Below are 17788 nucleotides of genomic sequence, written 5' to 3' on the forward strand. Positions count from 1 at the left end.
GAATAGTCAATGACTTTTTACAATATATCAAGATGGTACTTTTATAAATTTATTTTTATATTGAATTAGTGTTTTAATTGTTTCATTCACTTCAAATTTATTTCATACGTCTTCTTTCCTTGTTCTAATAAAAATACAATAAACATATTTTAGACCATTTTCAAAAGCAATAGCATGTTTTGACTTTTTCTATTTCGTGAATAAACCAAGTAATTTTATGGTTCCACTTATACAAATTAAGAAACTAAAAAAAAAATGGTTATTTTATAATATCACATTTTCCATTAAAAAAAATAAATATAATGCCATTTTCACTTCCTCAATTTTTTGTGTTAATTTTGTAAAAAAAAACAAATAAATGCATTTAATTCCTCCTTATAATGCAAAAGAAAAAATAATAATTATTGTCAATCTGTATTAAATTATTCAAATTGAATATATTGTGTATTTTCACAATAACACTTCTCACCATCACTACAAAGATATTATTAGTGAACGATCTCTTAATCTATAACATCGAGTCCCATATGTATAGTGTTTATATTTTATTAAAAATGCGAGTTTGAATCTCAGTAGCTATATCAATGCATCAAGATATTAACTCTATATCTGTGTATATTTTTGACACGGAATTGAATTATAGCTCACATGTGAGGTGAGAGCAAAGATACGATGAAGTATTAACTTTATGTTTATGCACGTGCCCTGACAAATGACTTGTCCTCTCTCCTTAAGCCGTAGGCTATGTAAAGGAAGTCAGTAGTCCAAAGCCCATTTTGAAGGCCCATAATTCTGGCCCAAAAGCAAATATAGATCTAAAGCATTGCAGAGAGGGTGCGTTAGTATAGTTAGAGACGAAGCGACCAGCAATGGTGGTCGTGGATCTAGGGGAGTTCTCGCGCGAGGGTTTCGACGCCAAGCGATGGATCAACGCGGCACTGGAGGCGCGGCACCCTGAGGATCCCATCGATCGCCTCCTCTCCGACCTCGAGGAGAGTCTCCGATCGTCCTCTGAGAAGATTGCCGACTCTCTCGAGCGGGAGAGCGCCGATGCACTTCGCCGTGTCCCTCTCGCTTGCCGTGATGTTGTTCGCCTCCGTGATGATGCCCTTGCCCTCCGGCAATCGCTTTCGTCCATTCTCCTTCAGCTTAAGCAGGTACGGCTTCATGTTCTTTTTGATGGAATGCGTGTGCAGTGTTGGATCCTGATTGATTAGTTTGTTGTGATATTCGGTTTTGATGAAGCTTGATGAGTTTCTATGGTTTCAGTGAAAATTTAGCTTTTTTTCATTCGTTCTTATTTGTTAGATTTAGTTTTATGATTTAATTGTTGCCATTTTCAATCTCAGGGTGCTAGCATTGTTGAGTAAAGTTTGATTTCAATGGATAAGTGTTTTCTTCGTTCCATTTCTTTCCCCGAGTGCTATACGTATCCCTTTTTTTCTTTGCTATGTTGGACTTCATAAATTCTCAGTCACTGCAATGCTGATGCTGAGATGGTTCAAATTCGCAGATTTAAAAATCTTTGTGATTTTTAATAAGCTCAGAAGATTAAATGGTGTTGTTTGATGCTTAGATCATTATAGTCTAGTTGATACTTATTGATTGAAGTTAGTGGTTCTCAGAATTATGAGCATTGGAGGAACCCACCTTAATTTTAGCTTAATTGGATCTCAAATTGCAGGCTGAAGCCACATCTGCTGAATCTGTATCGGCTATTGCTAAAATTGATGTCGTCAAGCAGAGAATGGAAGCAGCACGTGAGACATTACAGGTATGATCTTGATTTTTGTGTAAATTTGGATGGTGATAAAGGAAAAAGAATCATCCTTGCTTTTAAGATTGAAGTACATGTGTTGCTATGTGGCACTTTCTAAATTTGTTGGATAAAAGGATGCAACAGGTCTTACCCAGCTAAGTGCAAGTGTTGAGGATGTATTTGCCAGTGGAGATCTGCCACGCGCTGCAGACACCTTGGCTAACATGCGGCACTGTCTCTCTGCTGTTGGTGAGGTAATGATCTTCTTTTCCTTGTGGTTCCTTGTTAGATGGTGGAATTTATTATTGACTTTTTATGTTGTTTCCGCATTATAATAACAAATGAATGGCCTTGTAGGTTGCTGAATTTGCTAATGTGAGGAAGCAGCTTGAAGTCTTGGAAGACAGGCTTGAAGAAATGGTTCAACCTCATCTATCAGATGCTCTATCAAATCGCAAGGTCATATGTTATACCCTATTTTTCAGCCAGTCGATGTAGCCAGTTGGTTACTCATTTTATTTTGATTTGTTTCTATTTTATTAGGTTGATGCTGTTCAAAATTTACGAAAAATTCTTATTCGTATTGGGAGGTTTAAATCACTAGAGTTGCAATATACTAGAATGCATATGAAGCCTATAAAGAAACTTTGGGAAGATTATGATTCCAGATTGCGGGCCAGCAAGCTTGAGATGGAAAGATATGGGGAGAGGATCTCCAACTTAACTGATTCTTCAATAAAAGCTTCCTCAATATCCTTTTCTAGTTGGTTGCCAAGTTTCTATGATGAGCTTCTACTTTATGTTGAACAAGAATGGAAATGGTATGCCCATAGTAGTTTTTTTTAAGCCATGTTCTTATGTTTGCATGGTAATATCTGGTCCTGAGGCGAGTGCTACCATCATAATAGCTAAATTCCAATCAGTTTCTCCTTGGAATGTGCATGCTATCAATATCATTAGAAAAAAAGAAAACCAGATTCTAAGATTAGAGCCAACCTCTCCTACCTTCGGTTATTGAAGACTAACATGTGTAGGTTATCTTGAAATTTCTGTTCGAATGGCAGGCTCAAAGCACTAATTTTTTAGACAAGCGTATTTAGTCAAGCACTAATTACCACAGAAGATAATTAAAAGAGGGCATCTAGTATAACAGAAGTTTCAGGGTGCAGCAAGTGCCAGATGTGTGCATGTCGTTAGGACCTTTTGTTTGCATACTGAGCATTGGCACAGCTATTTTAATTGTCGCATACTGAGCATTGCCAGATGTATGCAGGTGTTCGAGTGCTTTTCCCGACGACTATAAATCTCTGGTACCAAAATTACTGGTGGAAACTATGTCTGAACTTGGTGCAAGTTTTGTTTCTCGTATCAACCTTGCAACCGGAGAAGTTGTTCCTGAAACCAGAACCTTGACAAAAGGTATTCTTACAAATCTTCTTGCTGATGAATGCCCCTGATATTTAACTCATATAAGATAACACTTTGCTCCAACTTTTGATAATTGCATTGTTTTCAATGATGTGTTTAACCGTAAGGATATAAGATTCTTATAGCAGAACAGATTTTGTTAGTACATTTGATGATATACTATCCATTCCAAAAGATAATTTTATAGGAGAGCTAATCAAACTTCATAATGTTAATTTTTGCAATTTATTGTTTTGGAAACTGTAGACATAAGCCTTAAAGTATAATTATGTTGGTCTACTTAAGAGTGACTATCATAGCTTTTCCATTGCCTTATCAATCTGTTATGATTTATGACAGATTAGACCATATTTGTCCTCTGGTGTACCTATGAGTGATGATCGCTTTAACTTTGGTTTCCGTTGTGCCAATATTATGAGTTTTTTGTTACCTGTGGCTTGCAGGCATATTAGATATATTATCAGGGGACATGCCGAAAGGTACCAAGATACAAAACAAGCATCTTGAGGCTCTAATTGAACTGCATAATATGACTACAATTTTTGCAAGAAATATACAGCACTTGTTTTCAGAATCCGATCTTCAAGTTTTGAAGAGTACCCTGAAGGCCGTTTATTCCCCTTATGAATCATTTAAACAAAGGTGGTTTCTTAAACTTAAATTACTTTAGTTGTTTGTATCCCTTCAGTTAAAGATGCTTTAAGTGATTCTAACAAAGATTGTATTTCAACTTCTGCAAACTTGATGCCCTGTAGGTATGGGCAGATGGAACGTGCAATCCTTTCTTCTGAGCTTGCTGGAGTAGATATTCGTGGAGCTGTTGCCCGTGGAGTGGGGGCACAGAGTATAGAACTCAGTGAAACAGTCAGGAGAATGGAGGAATCTATCCCTCTAGTAGTAGTGCTTCTTGAAGCAGCTGTTGAAAGATGCATTAATTTTACAGGCGGTTCTGAAGCAGATGAACTGATAGTGACCCTTGATGAGATCATGTTGCAATACATATCAAACTTGCAAGAGACCCTAAAATCACTGAGGGCTGTGTGTGGAGTGGATAATGTGCCACACGCTGATGGTGTTGGTGCAAAGAAAGACATGGGAACAGATAGAAGAGAAGGAGCACGAATCATGGACTTAGTTTCTGAGGAGGAAGAGTGGTCCAATGTGCAAGGAGCAGTGCAGATTCTTACTGTTGCAGATTGTCTGACCGGCAGAGCTTCTGTTTTTGAAGCTTCTTTACGAGCTACTTTGGCCAGAATCGGCACCACTTTGTCTCTATCTGTACTTGGTTCAAGTGTGGACCAATCTCATTCAACTGCTGCAGATGGGAACATTGAGGCTTTGGCAGGAAGGACAGCTTTAGATGTGGCAGCATTGCGTCTTGGTGATATGCCTGAGAAAGCTAGGAAGCTTTTTAATCTCTTGGAACAGGTGAATCGTGATTATTCTTTTTCAAATATTCTTTATCTTGCACCCAGATTATGATAATTATAAGAAAAACTCTCCAATTGTCTGACTACACAAAACTCTCTTGTTGACAACAACACACTTGAACAGAACTCTTTTTTATGCTTTACCATTGTCTTCATATGGCGTTCACTGACTAGAGTCACTAGACAGCCACACAAAATAACTTAGTACCTTGTAAGCTGTTTCCTCAGTTTGAACCATAGGATACTTTCTTGCTGTCCTAAAGCATGAAAGAAGAGTTTCTGGTGATGCTTTTAAATCTATTCTCAAATCTCAATGCACTACATATTTTTGTACAGAAGATTATTATTCTTTGCAGTAGAAGAAATATTGACTGGACTGGGTTTAACCAATAGTGAGAAATTACTTAGAGAGCTTCTCTTAATGACACGCTAGAGCAAATTTTTTAGTATTGGCTTGGAATCATAGGAGTATCATGCTTCTAACTTGAAAGCCTTCCTACTTTTGTCATTGGAGACCAAATTGATTGAAAACATTGTCTACTGATCTTTGTTTGAGAAGATGCACAAATTACCAATATTCTCTTACCAACGTTTAGCTTTCATTTGCAGTCAAAAGATCCAAGGTTTCATGCACTTCCACTCGCATCACAAAGGGTTGCAGCATTTGCAGATATGGTAAATGAACTTGTTTATGATGTTCTCATATTCAAAGTGCGCCAGCGCTTGAGTGATGTCGCTCGACTGCCAATTTGGTCTTCGGTGGAGGAGACAGGTGGTCTACCTCTCCCAAGTTTTAGTGCTTATCCACAATCCTATGTCACTAGCGTCGGGGAGTACCTTCTTAACTTGCCTCAGCAGCTAGAACCCCTGGCAGAAGGCATTGCTGGCAATGAGACTAATGTTGATGAAGCGCAATTTCTCGCAACAGAGTGGATATTTAAGGTAATAAAATGATTTCATCTACTGAAGGTCTAGAAGATTTAATGAATGTTTTCATGTTAATTTCAACTAGCAGAGCTTGAATTGTATAAACCAACCATGTTTTCTTCTATCTAGGTTGCTGAAGGTGCAACTGCTCTTTTCATGGAGCAGCTAAGGGGAATTCATTACATTACAGACCGAGGTGCACAACAACTTGCAGCTGACATTGAGTTCTTCAGTAATGTCCTGTCTGCACTTTCGATGCCAACTCCTACATTTCTAGCTACCTTCAGAACCTGCCTCTCAACTCCAAGAGACCAGCTTCCCAATCTTCTGAAGTCCAATGGTGGAAAGAGACCACAGGATGATGCCGGGGAGAAAACTGATGAAGACGATGGCAACAAACTCGACGTCCCGACCGCACACCTTGTGTGCAAGATCCGCCGTATTCCTTCGGATTAACATTCCAATTCTTCAGTTTTGCCATGTTCATCTTGTGTTTGTTGTCTTGATGTGCAAGTAGTTGAATTGAAAACCATGCTTTACCATGCAAGTTCATGTACTTTTGAGCTGTCTTTACAAAATTTAGCACTGCTTGTATTCCTGATCTCATATATCCTTTAGTTCTCTCTTGTAATAATTATATCTTTATTACAATTTCACAGAATGAAATATATATATATATATATATCAAAGTTAAAATTCTGAGAAAGTTACCATAAATCATGTGCTTCCTTCATCAATTTTCTTTCTCTTTTAAGTAAGTTTTGAATGAACTGATTTAAAATATTTTTCTTTTATAAAAAATTAAATTTCTCGATAAAGAAAATATAAAATAATCATTTAAGCCATGACTCTTTTGCCACACAGAAACAGTGAATAATTTCATGAGTTTTAAGGTAATTTTCTTTAAAATAAAATTTTGTAAAAACATAGGGGTTTATTTAAAAAATTTGTTTCCGGTGTGCTGCTTTTTAAGGCTCTCTCGTTCGTTGGTTCTCTTCTATCTGTTCTCCTTCATCGACTCCAATAGCTTCCGTTTAGGGTTCTCTCCGCCGCCCATGGACGCCCAGAGAGCTCTGCTCGATGAACTCATGGGCTCAGGTACAGTCGATCTTGCTCTCCATCCCTTCTCTATTTGCCCTATTTCATTGGTGATCAATCTCCACCTATGTGTTCCCGATTTCAGCTCGCAACCTCACGGAAGAGGAGAAGAAGGGCTACAGGGAGATGCGGTGGGACGATAAAGAAGTTTGTGGTCCTTTTATGCTTAAATTCTGTCCTCATGATCTCTTCGTCAACACGAAGAGCGATCTTGGTATATTCTCATTTTTAACAGCTATTGTTCTTGATTTTGTCGAGATGTGTGGTTTCTTATTCTTATTCTTTGTTTCAGGTCCGTGCCCTAAGGTTCACGATTTGAAGCTCAAAGAGAGGTATGGACTGTTTCTTGTTACTTTATTAGGCTTTGTTAGGGTTTGCGTGTATAGAGATATTTTAATTGTCTTTGGAGAAATTAATGCTGCTGGTGACGTTTGATTTCATGAGAGGATGGTTTTTTCTTTAATTTAATGAGATTATTCAGTTTTGAGTATGGTTGTGATTGGATGGAACTCCTGGAGTATAGGGTGCTGTAATTTTATGTGCCTTTTGTTTTAAAGTTAGCTTATTTATATTGTGTCTTGTAGGATGGAACTATAATATGTGTTACTGGAGTGGTATGCTAAGTATGAAATTTGGACTGGATGTTGCTTGTTGTTCCCTTGAGGTAACTGATCTATAGCTCTTTGATCAGATCCCCGAGTGGAACAGTTTGAAGGGATGAATGTTTTATTTTCTTTTGTTGTTTGTTTTTGTATGATTCTTAGATTCTTTAGTTCACAAGTTTGCATTAGCTACTTACAATATCTTGACTGCTCTTTGTTATCCATAAAATATTTCGTTGATTGAAGGATCATTTCTTGGATTGCCAAGTTAAAATTTGTTCTCTTGCCAATGGACATTATACACTCATGGTAAATACTATTTAGCTCCTAATTTCACTAGATCCAACATACTTGGGTAGAAATGTAAAAGCTCTAAGTACACAAATATGAACCTTGTTTAGTTGTCCCGAATTATGTGGTTCCATTCAGCATGTCTTACTTTGCAAGCTTTCAAATTGGTTGATTGTGTAGGTTTGTTAGTCGATCTTCAACAACACCACCACATTGAGAGGGTGTTTGGTTGGTGAAACTGGAATGGGAATTTGGGAAGTGGTACTTCCAGACACTTCCATGTGTTTGATGCACAAAAGTGTTCAGAAAAGAGTTTGTGTGACTAATTTTGGGTTAATTTTGGACTTATAAAAATTCAATATATTTTTTTACAAATATGTATGTTTAATATGTGATAGAAATAAATCAGTTTATTTATTTTGCTGAACCACCCTCTTCAACATTCAGTGCTATTTACCCAAACTTCATAAAGGGTCACCTTTTGACTGAAGTTTGACGGCCATGGAAGTGACACTCAAGCATTTCCAGTCTTCTGTCCTACTTCCACCCGCAAAATACAACCCAACATTGTATACTTTATGTGAAAATCATACCGCATAAAGTCTACTTGACTTGGGATGGAAATTGTGTTGTTTATGTAATGCATACATGAAATAACAAATTTATGCATATGTTTATGCCACCAAAGACATTGTTAGAATGGATTTTTCTTATGGTCACAAATACATTATTAAATTAACAAATGCTCCCTAAGATTGGAAGCCTCTTAATTATCTTGCCATTGAGTTCTAAATATTGTTCCCTGTAAGATTCTGAATTTATACTCATTTTTTCTGCCTAAAAAGAGGCAACCTTTGTTGCTGGCGTTAACTAATTGATTATAAAAATAACCATTGTTAAGCTAACAAAAAAATATTGTCAAGCTAACGCTGAAGGAATATTCTAGAACTTATCAATTATATTTTATCCTGTAAGGAGAAAACACATTTGAAAAGTTTTTACTTTGAAATATTGGAAGACATACTAAGTTTATGTTGTCACACTTTAATGGGTCATTTATTGACCCATACCAGTTTTGAGAAGTCCCCAAGACATGATGCTTATGTCCCCAAGTTTGAAGCTGAGCTGGCTCAATTTTGTGAGAAACTGGTGAGTTTTTTTATATATATATATATATAAATACTATAAAAATATTTGTTTGTATTCTTTGTTTTGCATTGTTCTGAATGTATTGGTTGCAGGTGACAAATTTGAACAGAAAAGTTAAGCGCGGTCAAGAGCGGGTAGCACAAGATGATGTGCAGCCTACTGTCCCAATCACTTCTGAGAAATCTGGGCAGCTTTTATTGGTAGAAGAGAGGATTAAAAAATTGCTTGAGCAAATAGAGTCTCTTGGTGAAGCTGGCAAGGTGGATGAGGCTGAGGCGCTCATGCGGATGGTGCTGCAAGGACCAACTTCTCTTACAACTTTTCTTGCTTCACAGCATAAGTCATTGCTTAAAGATGAAATTCTTTTGTGCAGGTAGATTCATTGAATGCCCAGAAGACAGGTCTAATGGCACAAGCATCAGATAAAGGACTGGCGCAAACACAAGAGAAGAAGATAGCTCTCTGTGAGATATGTGGCTCCTTTTTGGTAGCAAATGATGCTGCAGAGAGGACACAATCTCATGTTACTGGTAAACAGCATGTTGGATATAATATGGTCCGGGATTTTCTCAGTGAATATAAGGTAAATATCACTACTGAAGATGTATTTTATGTTGTCTCTGAAGTATTGCTTGTCTTTTTAATAGCAGATATAGTTGCCACCTGTCTACAAATTTGCCTATTTGCTGCAGGCTGCAAAGGATAAAGCTAGAGAAGAAGAAAGACTAACAAAGGAGAAGGAAGCTGAGGAGAGAAGGAAACAAAGAGAAAGGAAAAATGAGGAACGTGATCGGGGACATGATCGTCATCGAGAGCGAGAATTTGAACGAGAAAGATCACGTGAATGGGGTGGAAGGTCAAGCAGGGATGGAGGAAGAGGGTTTGATGGGAGGCCCAACCATAACCGTAATGGAAGGGATCGGGACAGGGACAGGTTCCGGGATAGGAATGGAGACATGACACGGGATAGGGCTAGAGGAAGGAGCAGATCTCGATCTCCTGCTAGGCATGTTTACAGGAGGTCCTCAAGAAGCCCAGTTCGACCATATTAGGCTGTAGTCTTGTTGGTTAATTTCTGGGACTGAAGAGGTAGACCATTTATCATTGTCCTCTTTTCTTGGATCTGTTGTGTTTAAATGCCATTATTGATAAAAGTCTGCTGCTGTCCTAACAGCTCTGTCAAAATCATAGCATCTTTTTAGAGGACGAGTTTTGAGGTAGGTACATTTCATCCATATAATATTTAAACTGTGCTGCTGAACATCTTTCAGATGAATTTCATCTTGTTCTCAGAGTCTACTTTGACATTGTTCATGTCTTAATTAAGAGGACATCCGCAACCTTTTCATGAATGGTGGCTAATAAGGATGCAGTTGCTGCTATTATCTTGTAGGAGGTAACACATAATCACCCGTCCCCTAGTGATTACTTATTGTGTCGGATTAAATCACATGGCTTTCCTTTTCTACACTGGCGCACTTCAAACAACTAGAATCTTTCAACTAAGAAACACTCTTCAGTCATGAACTTTTACCTTAAGATTTGTTTATAGGCACAAATTTTAAAGTTCTTCCTTGACTAATGATTTGATTTGTCAAATGATCTTATCATCGACGGCCATCACTCAGATATTTTTGATTGTGCATATATGAATCTGACTACCTCAAGGTATACTACCCAGTGCTTGTACTGGAGTTTTAGTTTGCCTTGTTCACATTTGAGTTCACTATTTCGCTTCTATGGAATAGTGCAGGGAACTGCTGCTTCCTGCAACTAATTAGCAGGGGATGCCTTTGCTTGTTGCTTGTTTCCCTCTTGCCTGTCATCTTACTGAGTTGATACACAGTAGTGTGTTTGAAACTGTGAAGACCAACACCAGGAAACTGCTCTAAATTTTGGTAGGAATTTTGGTAGGTTGCGTGTGTTACACTAGTGGTTCTGATTGATATTGTTATTTGGTTGAATCTTGCAGTGGCTTTACTTTTTGAAAGAAACTACTGGTTATCAATTTTTTGTTTTCAAGAACGATTGTTAGTAAAAATATTTATTAAGGATCCATGGCTCATGCGGTTTGAAGATGTTGTGTAATACTGTTAAAAAATGATCAGTGTATGTATGGACAGCAGGCTATGTAAAGCAACAACGTTATAACCAGCTTGCGTTAATCTATAGTTACACTGATGTGACAATAACCAATGGGTGGATTTTAATTATGAAATCCTTAATTGTGTTGTTTCCTGAACTAAGTTCAAACATTATTTAATGAAGGTATACTCTTTAAAGTTGAGCTATTCTGCTTGCCTCTAGCTAATTTGATTGAATAAATGCATTCATCAATCAAATTTTAAAAGATTATCAATTTAAAAAATATCATTATATATTCAATCCAACCAAACCCCACTGACGGATCACTTGTAATGAAGAAGCATATCAACTTGCGATGGCTTTTCATGACGCCAAGTCAACCGCATGCGCTACCGGGATGTTGACAGACAACCAGATAACAGCAAAAAGTCACATCGGAGAAGCTCCGTCATGGAACATACATGACATCAAACCTATCAGCAAAACACAAAAATGGCACTGTTTTTTTTAACAGAAATTATAGAAAAACCAAGATACAACTTCGAGTTTGTGAAATTTACTATGGAATGCAAAGCGCACATGCCCTTTAGTCCAACAACGAGCTGAGAGCACTCATTATCACATGCGACTGTAATTCTCCAAATAATCATGTGGGTAAAAGGGAGCCTTGGTGGCCTTTGACCTCCCACCCAGTGTCACATTGATCAAAATTAAGATGACACCTTCAATGACACCCAATTTATTTGTTCTAATCTTGCTCAAGGAATACATGAATTATTAGGGGTATGATACCTGTAATATCATTTATAAAGATCACGTCCAGGTATTGCAACCTTAAAATAAACAAATTTTGTCAAGGCTGTAGCCGTTGCAATAAACTCAATAAACTCCATATATGCCAATGCCAAAGATATTGCACAACATCAACACGGACAAATTCGTGTTGTTGGTTAGGATATTGTTCCATTCCTGCAAAAAAAGATAAAAAATAAGAATAGCTCCTCTAAATATGGGAAATGTAGAAGCTGGGATTTTCAAGAAACATGGAAAGCAATGGGCATTCACCAGATTCCATTAACCTCTAAATGTGGTTTTCGGTAAAACCTTACCAAAAGTAGCAGTTTTTATATATTAAATTGTTGCATCTTGCAAATGAGCCAAAAAAAAAAAAAAAATGATAGGTGGATATAGAGCAGAACCTTATGCGGCAAAACCCCACAAGTTTGAGCAGATTCCCGAAGTCGTCACATAGGGTCAACCATATAAATTGAGCAGCTTCTCGAAATCCCACAAGATTAAGTTGATTCCCATAGTTGTTGCCCAGGGTCAACCCTATAGATTTCACTGACTTATCATGGTGGAGAAGATTCGAGATTCATGTTTCAGCAATGTAGAAGCTTGCTCAATCAGAATCTAATGATCACTGCACTGTAATGATCCTGAATGAGAGTTTATTCCAGAGGGTTGGAATGTGCAAGCAACATGTGCTACAGAAACCATTTTGCCATACTCTCAATGTTATACTTGGCTTTGCTATGATACATTGACTTTGACTAATGCCAACCCTGCATGGTAGTCAAACATGTTATTTACATATGAATATAGTAGTATCACAAATTTCTAGTCAATTGTTTGGCAGAGTTAAGCCTAGATATGCATGAGCTACAAAAGGTTGTTATCGGCAATAGGTGATTTGAATCTCTGTTGGAAGGCAACAACACAGGATAACTTTTTGTGAAAGATACCATAACAAAAGAGACATGCTAGTATATCTGAATTGAATAAGGGTTTGGGCAGAGGCTATAAAAAATCACCCAGCAGTGAGACAAATGTAACAAGATACAATAGCAACTATATTGCTGCTGAATCATTAATGCAATTATAAGTAGAATAGCAACTCACTTTTTGAGATCAATATCTTCGGTTGGTGTCTTTAATGGACATAAGCAATAGCTGCAAATAAAGAGAGTACACTTGTGTCAGCAATTTCACGAAGTTTGCTTCTAATAAGTGTGACAAGAACAATATATTGCATGCCGGTTGAATCCAAATCTGATAGCCAAGGCACACTCATAATTTTCTATATCTAAAGAAGAGAATAATTTTACTGGTCATGCATTTATTTTTCTAGTTTTATACAAAGCAATCATAACTTGATGCAGTATAGGATACAATGAGGAGAAAACACAATTTCCTGAAACCTAAATCTATGACAGGTCAGATATAAGGTGAGTGCACAAAGAAATTTCACAAATGTCAAAGTCAGGTAATATGAGGTTATAATTCACCTTCTTGAACTTTATGAAATAGTTCAATGCTACTTAATACGACTTTGGTGTGTGAGATGCATTTAGAAAGGACACAATAGGAGCAAGTAGCAACGACTCACAAACACATATAGATCTCTGAATGAAGAAAAAATGATTCAGGGGAATAATTGATATGTGACAAAATGTTAAAGTAATATCAGAACTCAAAGTGAACATTGGAAACTTTTCAAACATGCCCATCAAAGACTTGTGCAGCTCTTGCGAGCTGAAGGATCAAAACAACATAAAGCGTTGAACAGGAGAAAAATAAATGAGAAGTAAATCCATCAAGATGGTGAAAACACACACATAAGACCAAAACCCTACCTTGCTCTGTGTTTAATGACCATGCCACCAATTGGCTTCCTGAACTGACAAATAATCCATGCCCCAGTCTGCAAATGATAATCCCATCCATTGAATGAATCAAAACCTAAACAATTTTGGTGCAGCTTTCAAAGCTTAGACACCATGTCTTAAAATCATCACAGACCCAGATTACTATTTCAACAGTAAAAACTGATGGATTGGCAATGTGTGTGCATTCCTTTAAAACTGTCAAGTAGGACCACCTGGAGCAGAAACTTCAGCACAATGCCCACTAATCATATCCCTTCTTTTCATATCATTTTTCAATTCCAATGCCTCTTCTATGTTTCCCAGCTTGCTGTAATTGCTAATCAAACAATTATAAACAGCATCATCAGGAATAATACCATTGTTAATCATGTCAGTGAACAAATTCATCGCTTCTCTCATTTGCTTGTTCTTACAGAAACCCCATATCAAAGAAGTATAAACATGTAGATCAAACTCAAGACCATTTTCTTCCATTTTGTTCTTCAGAGCAAAAGCTTCAGAGATTCTACCCTGCTTCAGGTTTCCATCAATCAATGATGTGTAGACAACATTATCTGGTGTCATCCCCTTCCCAAGCATTTCCTCAAAGAGTTGCATAGCGTCATCCAAGCAATCGTTTTTACACAAGCCATCAATAATTGCCGTATATGCCAATACGTTAGGTTGCAATCCCAACTCCCTCATTTTATCAAAATGAAAGCTTGCTTCACAAACCGAACCTTCTTTGCATAACCCATCAATTAATGCACAATATGTAACCACTGTTGGAGGAGTGCCAGAATCAACCATTTTGTAAAGAAGGCTTAGAGCCTCTGAGGCTTTCCCAGCCTTAAAATAGGCATCTATTAGAGTTGTATAAATAACATGATTAGGCTCTAAGCCAGCCTCTACCATTTCATCAACCAAAACTTTGGCGTCATCTATCTTCCCTTGGCTGCAGTGGCCCCAAATTACAGTACTATACAATGAGAGATCAAATTTCAGGCCTTTTTCTTTAATTTCAGTTACTAGATCCATTGCCCTTCCCATGTTTTTATTCTTGAAGTGTCCATGAATGAGAGCAGTGTAAATTAACAGGTTTGCAGCCACTCCAGCCTTCCCCATTGCATGAAAAACCTCTTCTGCATCAACAATCTTTCCCGCTTCACAAAGTCCATCCACCAAGGCTGTGTAAGTGACCACATTCAGCTCCACTCCCTCCCTCACCATTTCATCAACAAGTAACAATGCTTCTTTCAGGTTCCCTGCTTTGCAATTCCCATCAATAAGACAAGTATATGTGAACTCATTCGGCAAAAGCCCTCTAATCCTCATGTCCACAAAGAACTTGACCGCAGCCTGCATCATACCCATCTTGCAAAAAGCATCAATAAATGTACTAAAAGTAACTACATTTGGCCTCACATCGTTTCTCTTCATCTCACTAAAGTATGCAAAAGCCTTGCACAGCTGTTCATACTTGCAAAAACTATTAACAAGTGCATTGTAAGTAATCACATCTGGCTCACAACCTGCCTGCCTCATCTCCGAAAGTAGCCGTTCAGCTTCATCCAAGTCCCCATACTTCCCATGCCCATCAATCAGAGTATTATAGGTAACCAAATCTGGCAAACAGCCCATCTCCTTCATCCTCGCAAACAACTCCATGGCCACCTTCAAATTTCCCTCTTTGCATAAGAAACCAATCATTATATTAAACGTAAACACAGAAGGTCTCAAATGCTCACTCAGAAGCATATCATCAAACAGCTTCTTTGCCAACTCCCCCTTCCTGGATTTCACAAGCCTGCTAAGCAACTCATTGCAAGATCGAATCTTGGGAAAAATCCTGAACCCTCTCATCCTATAAAACATCTCATTAGCCTCCTCAAGCAATCCCAAGTCCATCAAGACACCAAAAAGGGAATCAAAAACCCCATGCCGGGTATTCCCACAAACCTTCGCAGCCGACTTCAAGCCATCAAAGAGAGTGCTGAAATCAGGCAATGCGCGCTGAGACATGACAAGGTCTTTAAGCACTTGCTGGGATTGTGAATACATCCTACCCATGAAAAGGATATGAGCAACGATGCAGTGAGACTCCACAGTGTGCTTGAACCCCGGTTGCTTTCCCGCCCAGATGAAGAACAAGAAGACAGAGCGAGGGTCGTCTCTTAGGTCGGTCAGGACCGTAGAAACCCTGATCGGAGAGTAGCCGGAGGAGAGAAGCTCAGTGAGGCGGGGGTCAGACCAGCGGCGCTGGGCGATGAGGGAGGAGATTGGTTCTGATAAGCAAGAGCGGGAATCGGTGGAGAAAAAGATAAGCAACGGGAAGCTAGAGGTCCGGCAATGGTGACGGGGAAAGCGGCGGAGGAGGAGGCGCAGTAGCATAGCTGAGAGTTAGGGGCCAGGATCGATGGGGGACGCCATGGATGGCGGTGGAGTTGGAGGTTGAGAGACGGAGGAAGCATCACTCTTCTACTTCCATGGAGAACTAGGGTTTATTTAGGGTTTTTTTTTTAGAGAAGGAGGCTTGTTCTTGGGCGTTCGCGCTTAAATAAGACGTTCATTCCTGGGATAAGCTATTCTGGTTTCTCTGGGCTTTATTTAAATTCCGGCCTGGCCCAAGCTTTGAGGGCCTTATGGAAAATGTTAGTATGAACAAAAATTATCATAAATAAATATAAATTTTTTATTTAAAATTAATATATATATATATATATATATAGCATTCGTTAGTTAATTGCGGATGTTCATAGCATTGTGTCTGGCATTGTAGAGTTGTATGCAACGGCTGAAATCATATGTTTGTAAAATTGAATTCTACGAACGTTTGTAGAAGATGCGGCCTCATATATATATATATATATATATAGAAGGGTGAGATATTGCGAGCTTACAAGTAGATGTAGATTTTTTTTAATGAGAATTCAAAATCATTTATTTAAGTGACTTAAGCCTTTAGTATTTGGATGAACATGAATGATATATTTTATATTTTATTAATTTATTAGTGATTTTTTTTTTCATAAGTTTTTTTAGTAAATTAAAAAGCCCTAAATGTTATAGAGAAAAATATAGTTTAAATTTTTATTTTAAATATTAAAAATACTTATCTCAAAAGATTATTTTTTATTTTGATTTTCTTATGCAAGGAACACAAACATTGAAAAACTAGGCCCATGGATTTTAAGCTTGTCGTACATTAAAAAAAGCACTTATAAAAAATATTTTAATAAAAAAATTACTTATCCTCATATATATATATATATATATTAAAGTTAAATCCTATCTATAAACATGATGGTCGTGGCTGTAAATAAAAGTGTGTTTGAGTGGTGGCTTGCCTCCATTATAAAAATAAAATAAAATAAAAATAATAATAATAATAATTAAAAAAATCAATTAAATGGCATTGATAGAAGCAACCAAGGCAAGGATCATGTAATGAAACTAAGAAATAGATTAATGATGATAATGCGTTGTTTTGTCTATTTCCATGTGTGTGAAAATGACAATAAATAAATACCATTGGATTCCATTATTCCCATTAGCGTGTTTATATATATATGTATATATTCATTGGATTCTGTCATCAAGACATTATTGGTACATAAAATGTTTATATTCTAATATTCATCTCCAATAAAGAGAATTACTCGTATATCCCCATAAAAATGGACAATTGCTAATTCAACTTATATTATTAACATGTCAATATATATATATATATATTTTTTTTATAATAGGGACAATTCAAGTCAAAATTAAGACTTATTATCTTGGAATATTAATTATAGATTTAGATTGAGTGTTAGTCTTGAGTACTAGAGTTCTTTCAGAAGGGAAAAGAATGGCAGTGGAGATGTTATTGTTAGCCAAACTCAAGCTCATACTTGCAATTCATAGCAACTGGCAACTTTTTTATTCTCTTTTATGGGCTTTTATTGTGAAGTTTTGCTTTATCAAATACATGCCAAGGTCTTTGAGTGAACTTCTTATTATAGGAAGGACTTTTATATTTTGGTTAAACCGGAGATTCTTTATAGATTCTCCGGCGAGAATCTTACCGCAGAGGATGAGGTTTGGCCGGAATTTGGAGCATCGGATGGTGGAGGATCGATGGAGTGAGTTCATGTTATCTTATGGAGAAACCATGACTGCCATGGCTATGTTTTCAGATTATTAAGAGATGAGTTATCTTATGAGGTTTTTTAGCGAGTGAATGTAATATATAAAGAGTCTTTTCATTATGTGAATTTATTTGTGTACAATTACAACCTTGTGGTTTTTAAAGTATATTTTCAGAACCTTATGTTTGATGCTTGTTCATTTGTGTATGTGTGTGTGTGATATTGGTTTATATATTAT

At 37.2% G+C, this 17788-nt stretch overlaps 3 protein-coding genes across 15 annotated transcripts; 2 read left to right on the forward strand and 1 right to left on the reverse strand.

Moving 5' to 3' along the window:
* The first annotated feature begins 838 nt into the window (after positions 1 to 838).
* LOC120260685 (conserved oligomeric Golgi complex subunit 7) lies at positions 839 to 6152 on the forward strand. The gene is made up of 10 exons (XM_039268228.1): positions 839 to 1157; positions 1685 to 1774; positions 1894 to 2013; positions 2117 to 2218; positions 2303 to 2580; positions 3033 to 3178; positions 3631 to 3829; positions 3943 to 4615; positions 5227 to 5559; positions 5674 to 6152. Exons 1-10 carry the CDS (start codon positions 870 to 872, stop codon positions 5998 to 6000), a joined length of 2556 nt encoding a protein of 851 aa, XP_039124162.1. The 5' UTR covers positions 839 to 869; the 3' UTR covers positions 6001 to 6152.
* Positions 6153 to 6504: 352 nt separating this feature from the next.
* LOC120259430 (luc7-like protein 3) lies at positions 6505 to 10742 on the forward strand. Of its 12 annotated transcripts, none has more exons than XR_005536116.1 (10): positions 6505 to 6642; positions 6728 to 6856; positions 6935 to 6974; positions 8609 to 8684; positions 8777 to 8974; positions 9058 to 9267; positions 9377 to 9773; positions 9859 to 10080; positions 10313 to 10352; positions 10433 to 10742. XR_005536116.1 is itself a non-coding variant. In XM_039267034.1 (8 exons), the coding sequence occupies exons 1-7, from the start codon at positions 6600 to 6602 to the stop codon at positions 9734 to 9736; spliced, it is 1056 nt and encodes a 351-aa protein (XP_039122968.1). In that variant the 5' UTR covers positions 6505 to 6599; the 3' UTR covers positions 9737 to 9773; positions 9859 to 10742. The 12 variants fall into 12 exon arrangements, 5 of the variants coding, with proteins under 5 accessions (XP_039122968.1, XP_039123012.1, XP_039123004.1 ...); XR_005536117.1 differs by having other exon boundaries at positions 10438 to 10742; XR_005536118.1 differs by lacking the exon at positions 10313 to 10352 and having other exon boundaries at positions 9859 to 9901; positions 9978 to 10080; positions 10438 to 10742.
* Positions 10743 to 11038: 296 nt separating this feature from the next.
* On the reverse strand, positions 11039 to 15930 carry LOC120260693 (putative pentatricopeptide repeat-containing protein At2g02150). 2 transcript variants are annotated; one of them, XM_039268248.1, is made up of 5 exons: positions 13406 to 15930; positions 12672 to 12722; positions 11969 to 12334; positions 11330 to 11738; positions 11039 to 11242 (listed from the first exon to the last, which is right to left on the reverse strand). In XM_039268248.1, exon 1 carries the CDS (start codon positions 15806 to 15808, stop codon positions 13637 to 13639), a length of 2172 nt encoding a protein of 723 aa, XP_039124182.1. In that variant the 5' UTR covers positions 15809 to 15930; the 3' UTR covers positions 11039 to 11242; positions 11330 to 11738; positions 11969 to 12334; positions 12672 to 12722; positions 13406 to 13636. The 2 variants fall into 2 exon arrangements, with proteins under 2 accessions (XP_039124182.1, XP_039124172.1); XM_039268238.1 differs by having other exon boundaries at positions 11039 to 11738.
* Positions 15931 to 17788: the final 1858 nt, after the last annotated feature.

Source organism: Dioscorea cayenensis, chromosome 1 (genome assembly GCF_009730915.1).
Source record: "Dioscorea cayenensis subsp. rotundata cultivar TDr96_F1 chromosome 1, TDr96_F1_v2_PseudoChromosome.rev07_lg8_w22 25.fasta, whole genome shotgun sequence".
Lineage (NCBI taxonomy): Eukaryota > Viridiplantae > Streptophyta > Magnoliopsida > Dioscoreales > Dioscoreaceae > Dioscorea > Dioscorea cayenensis.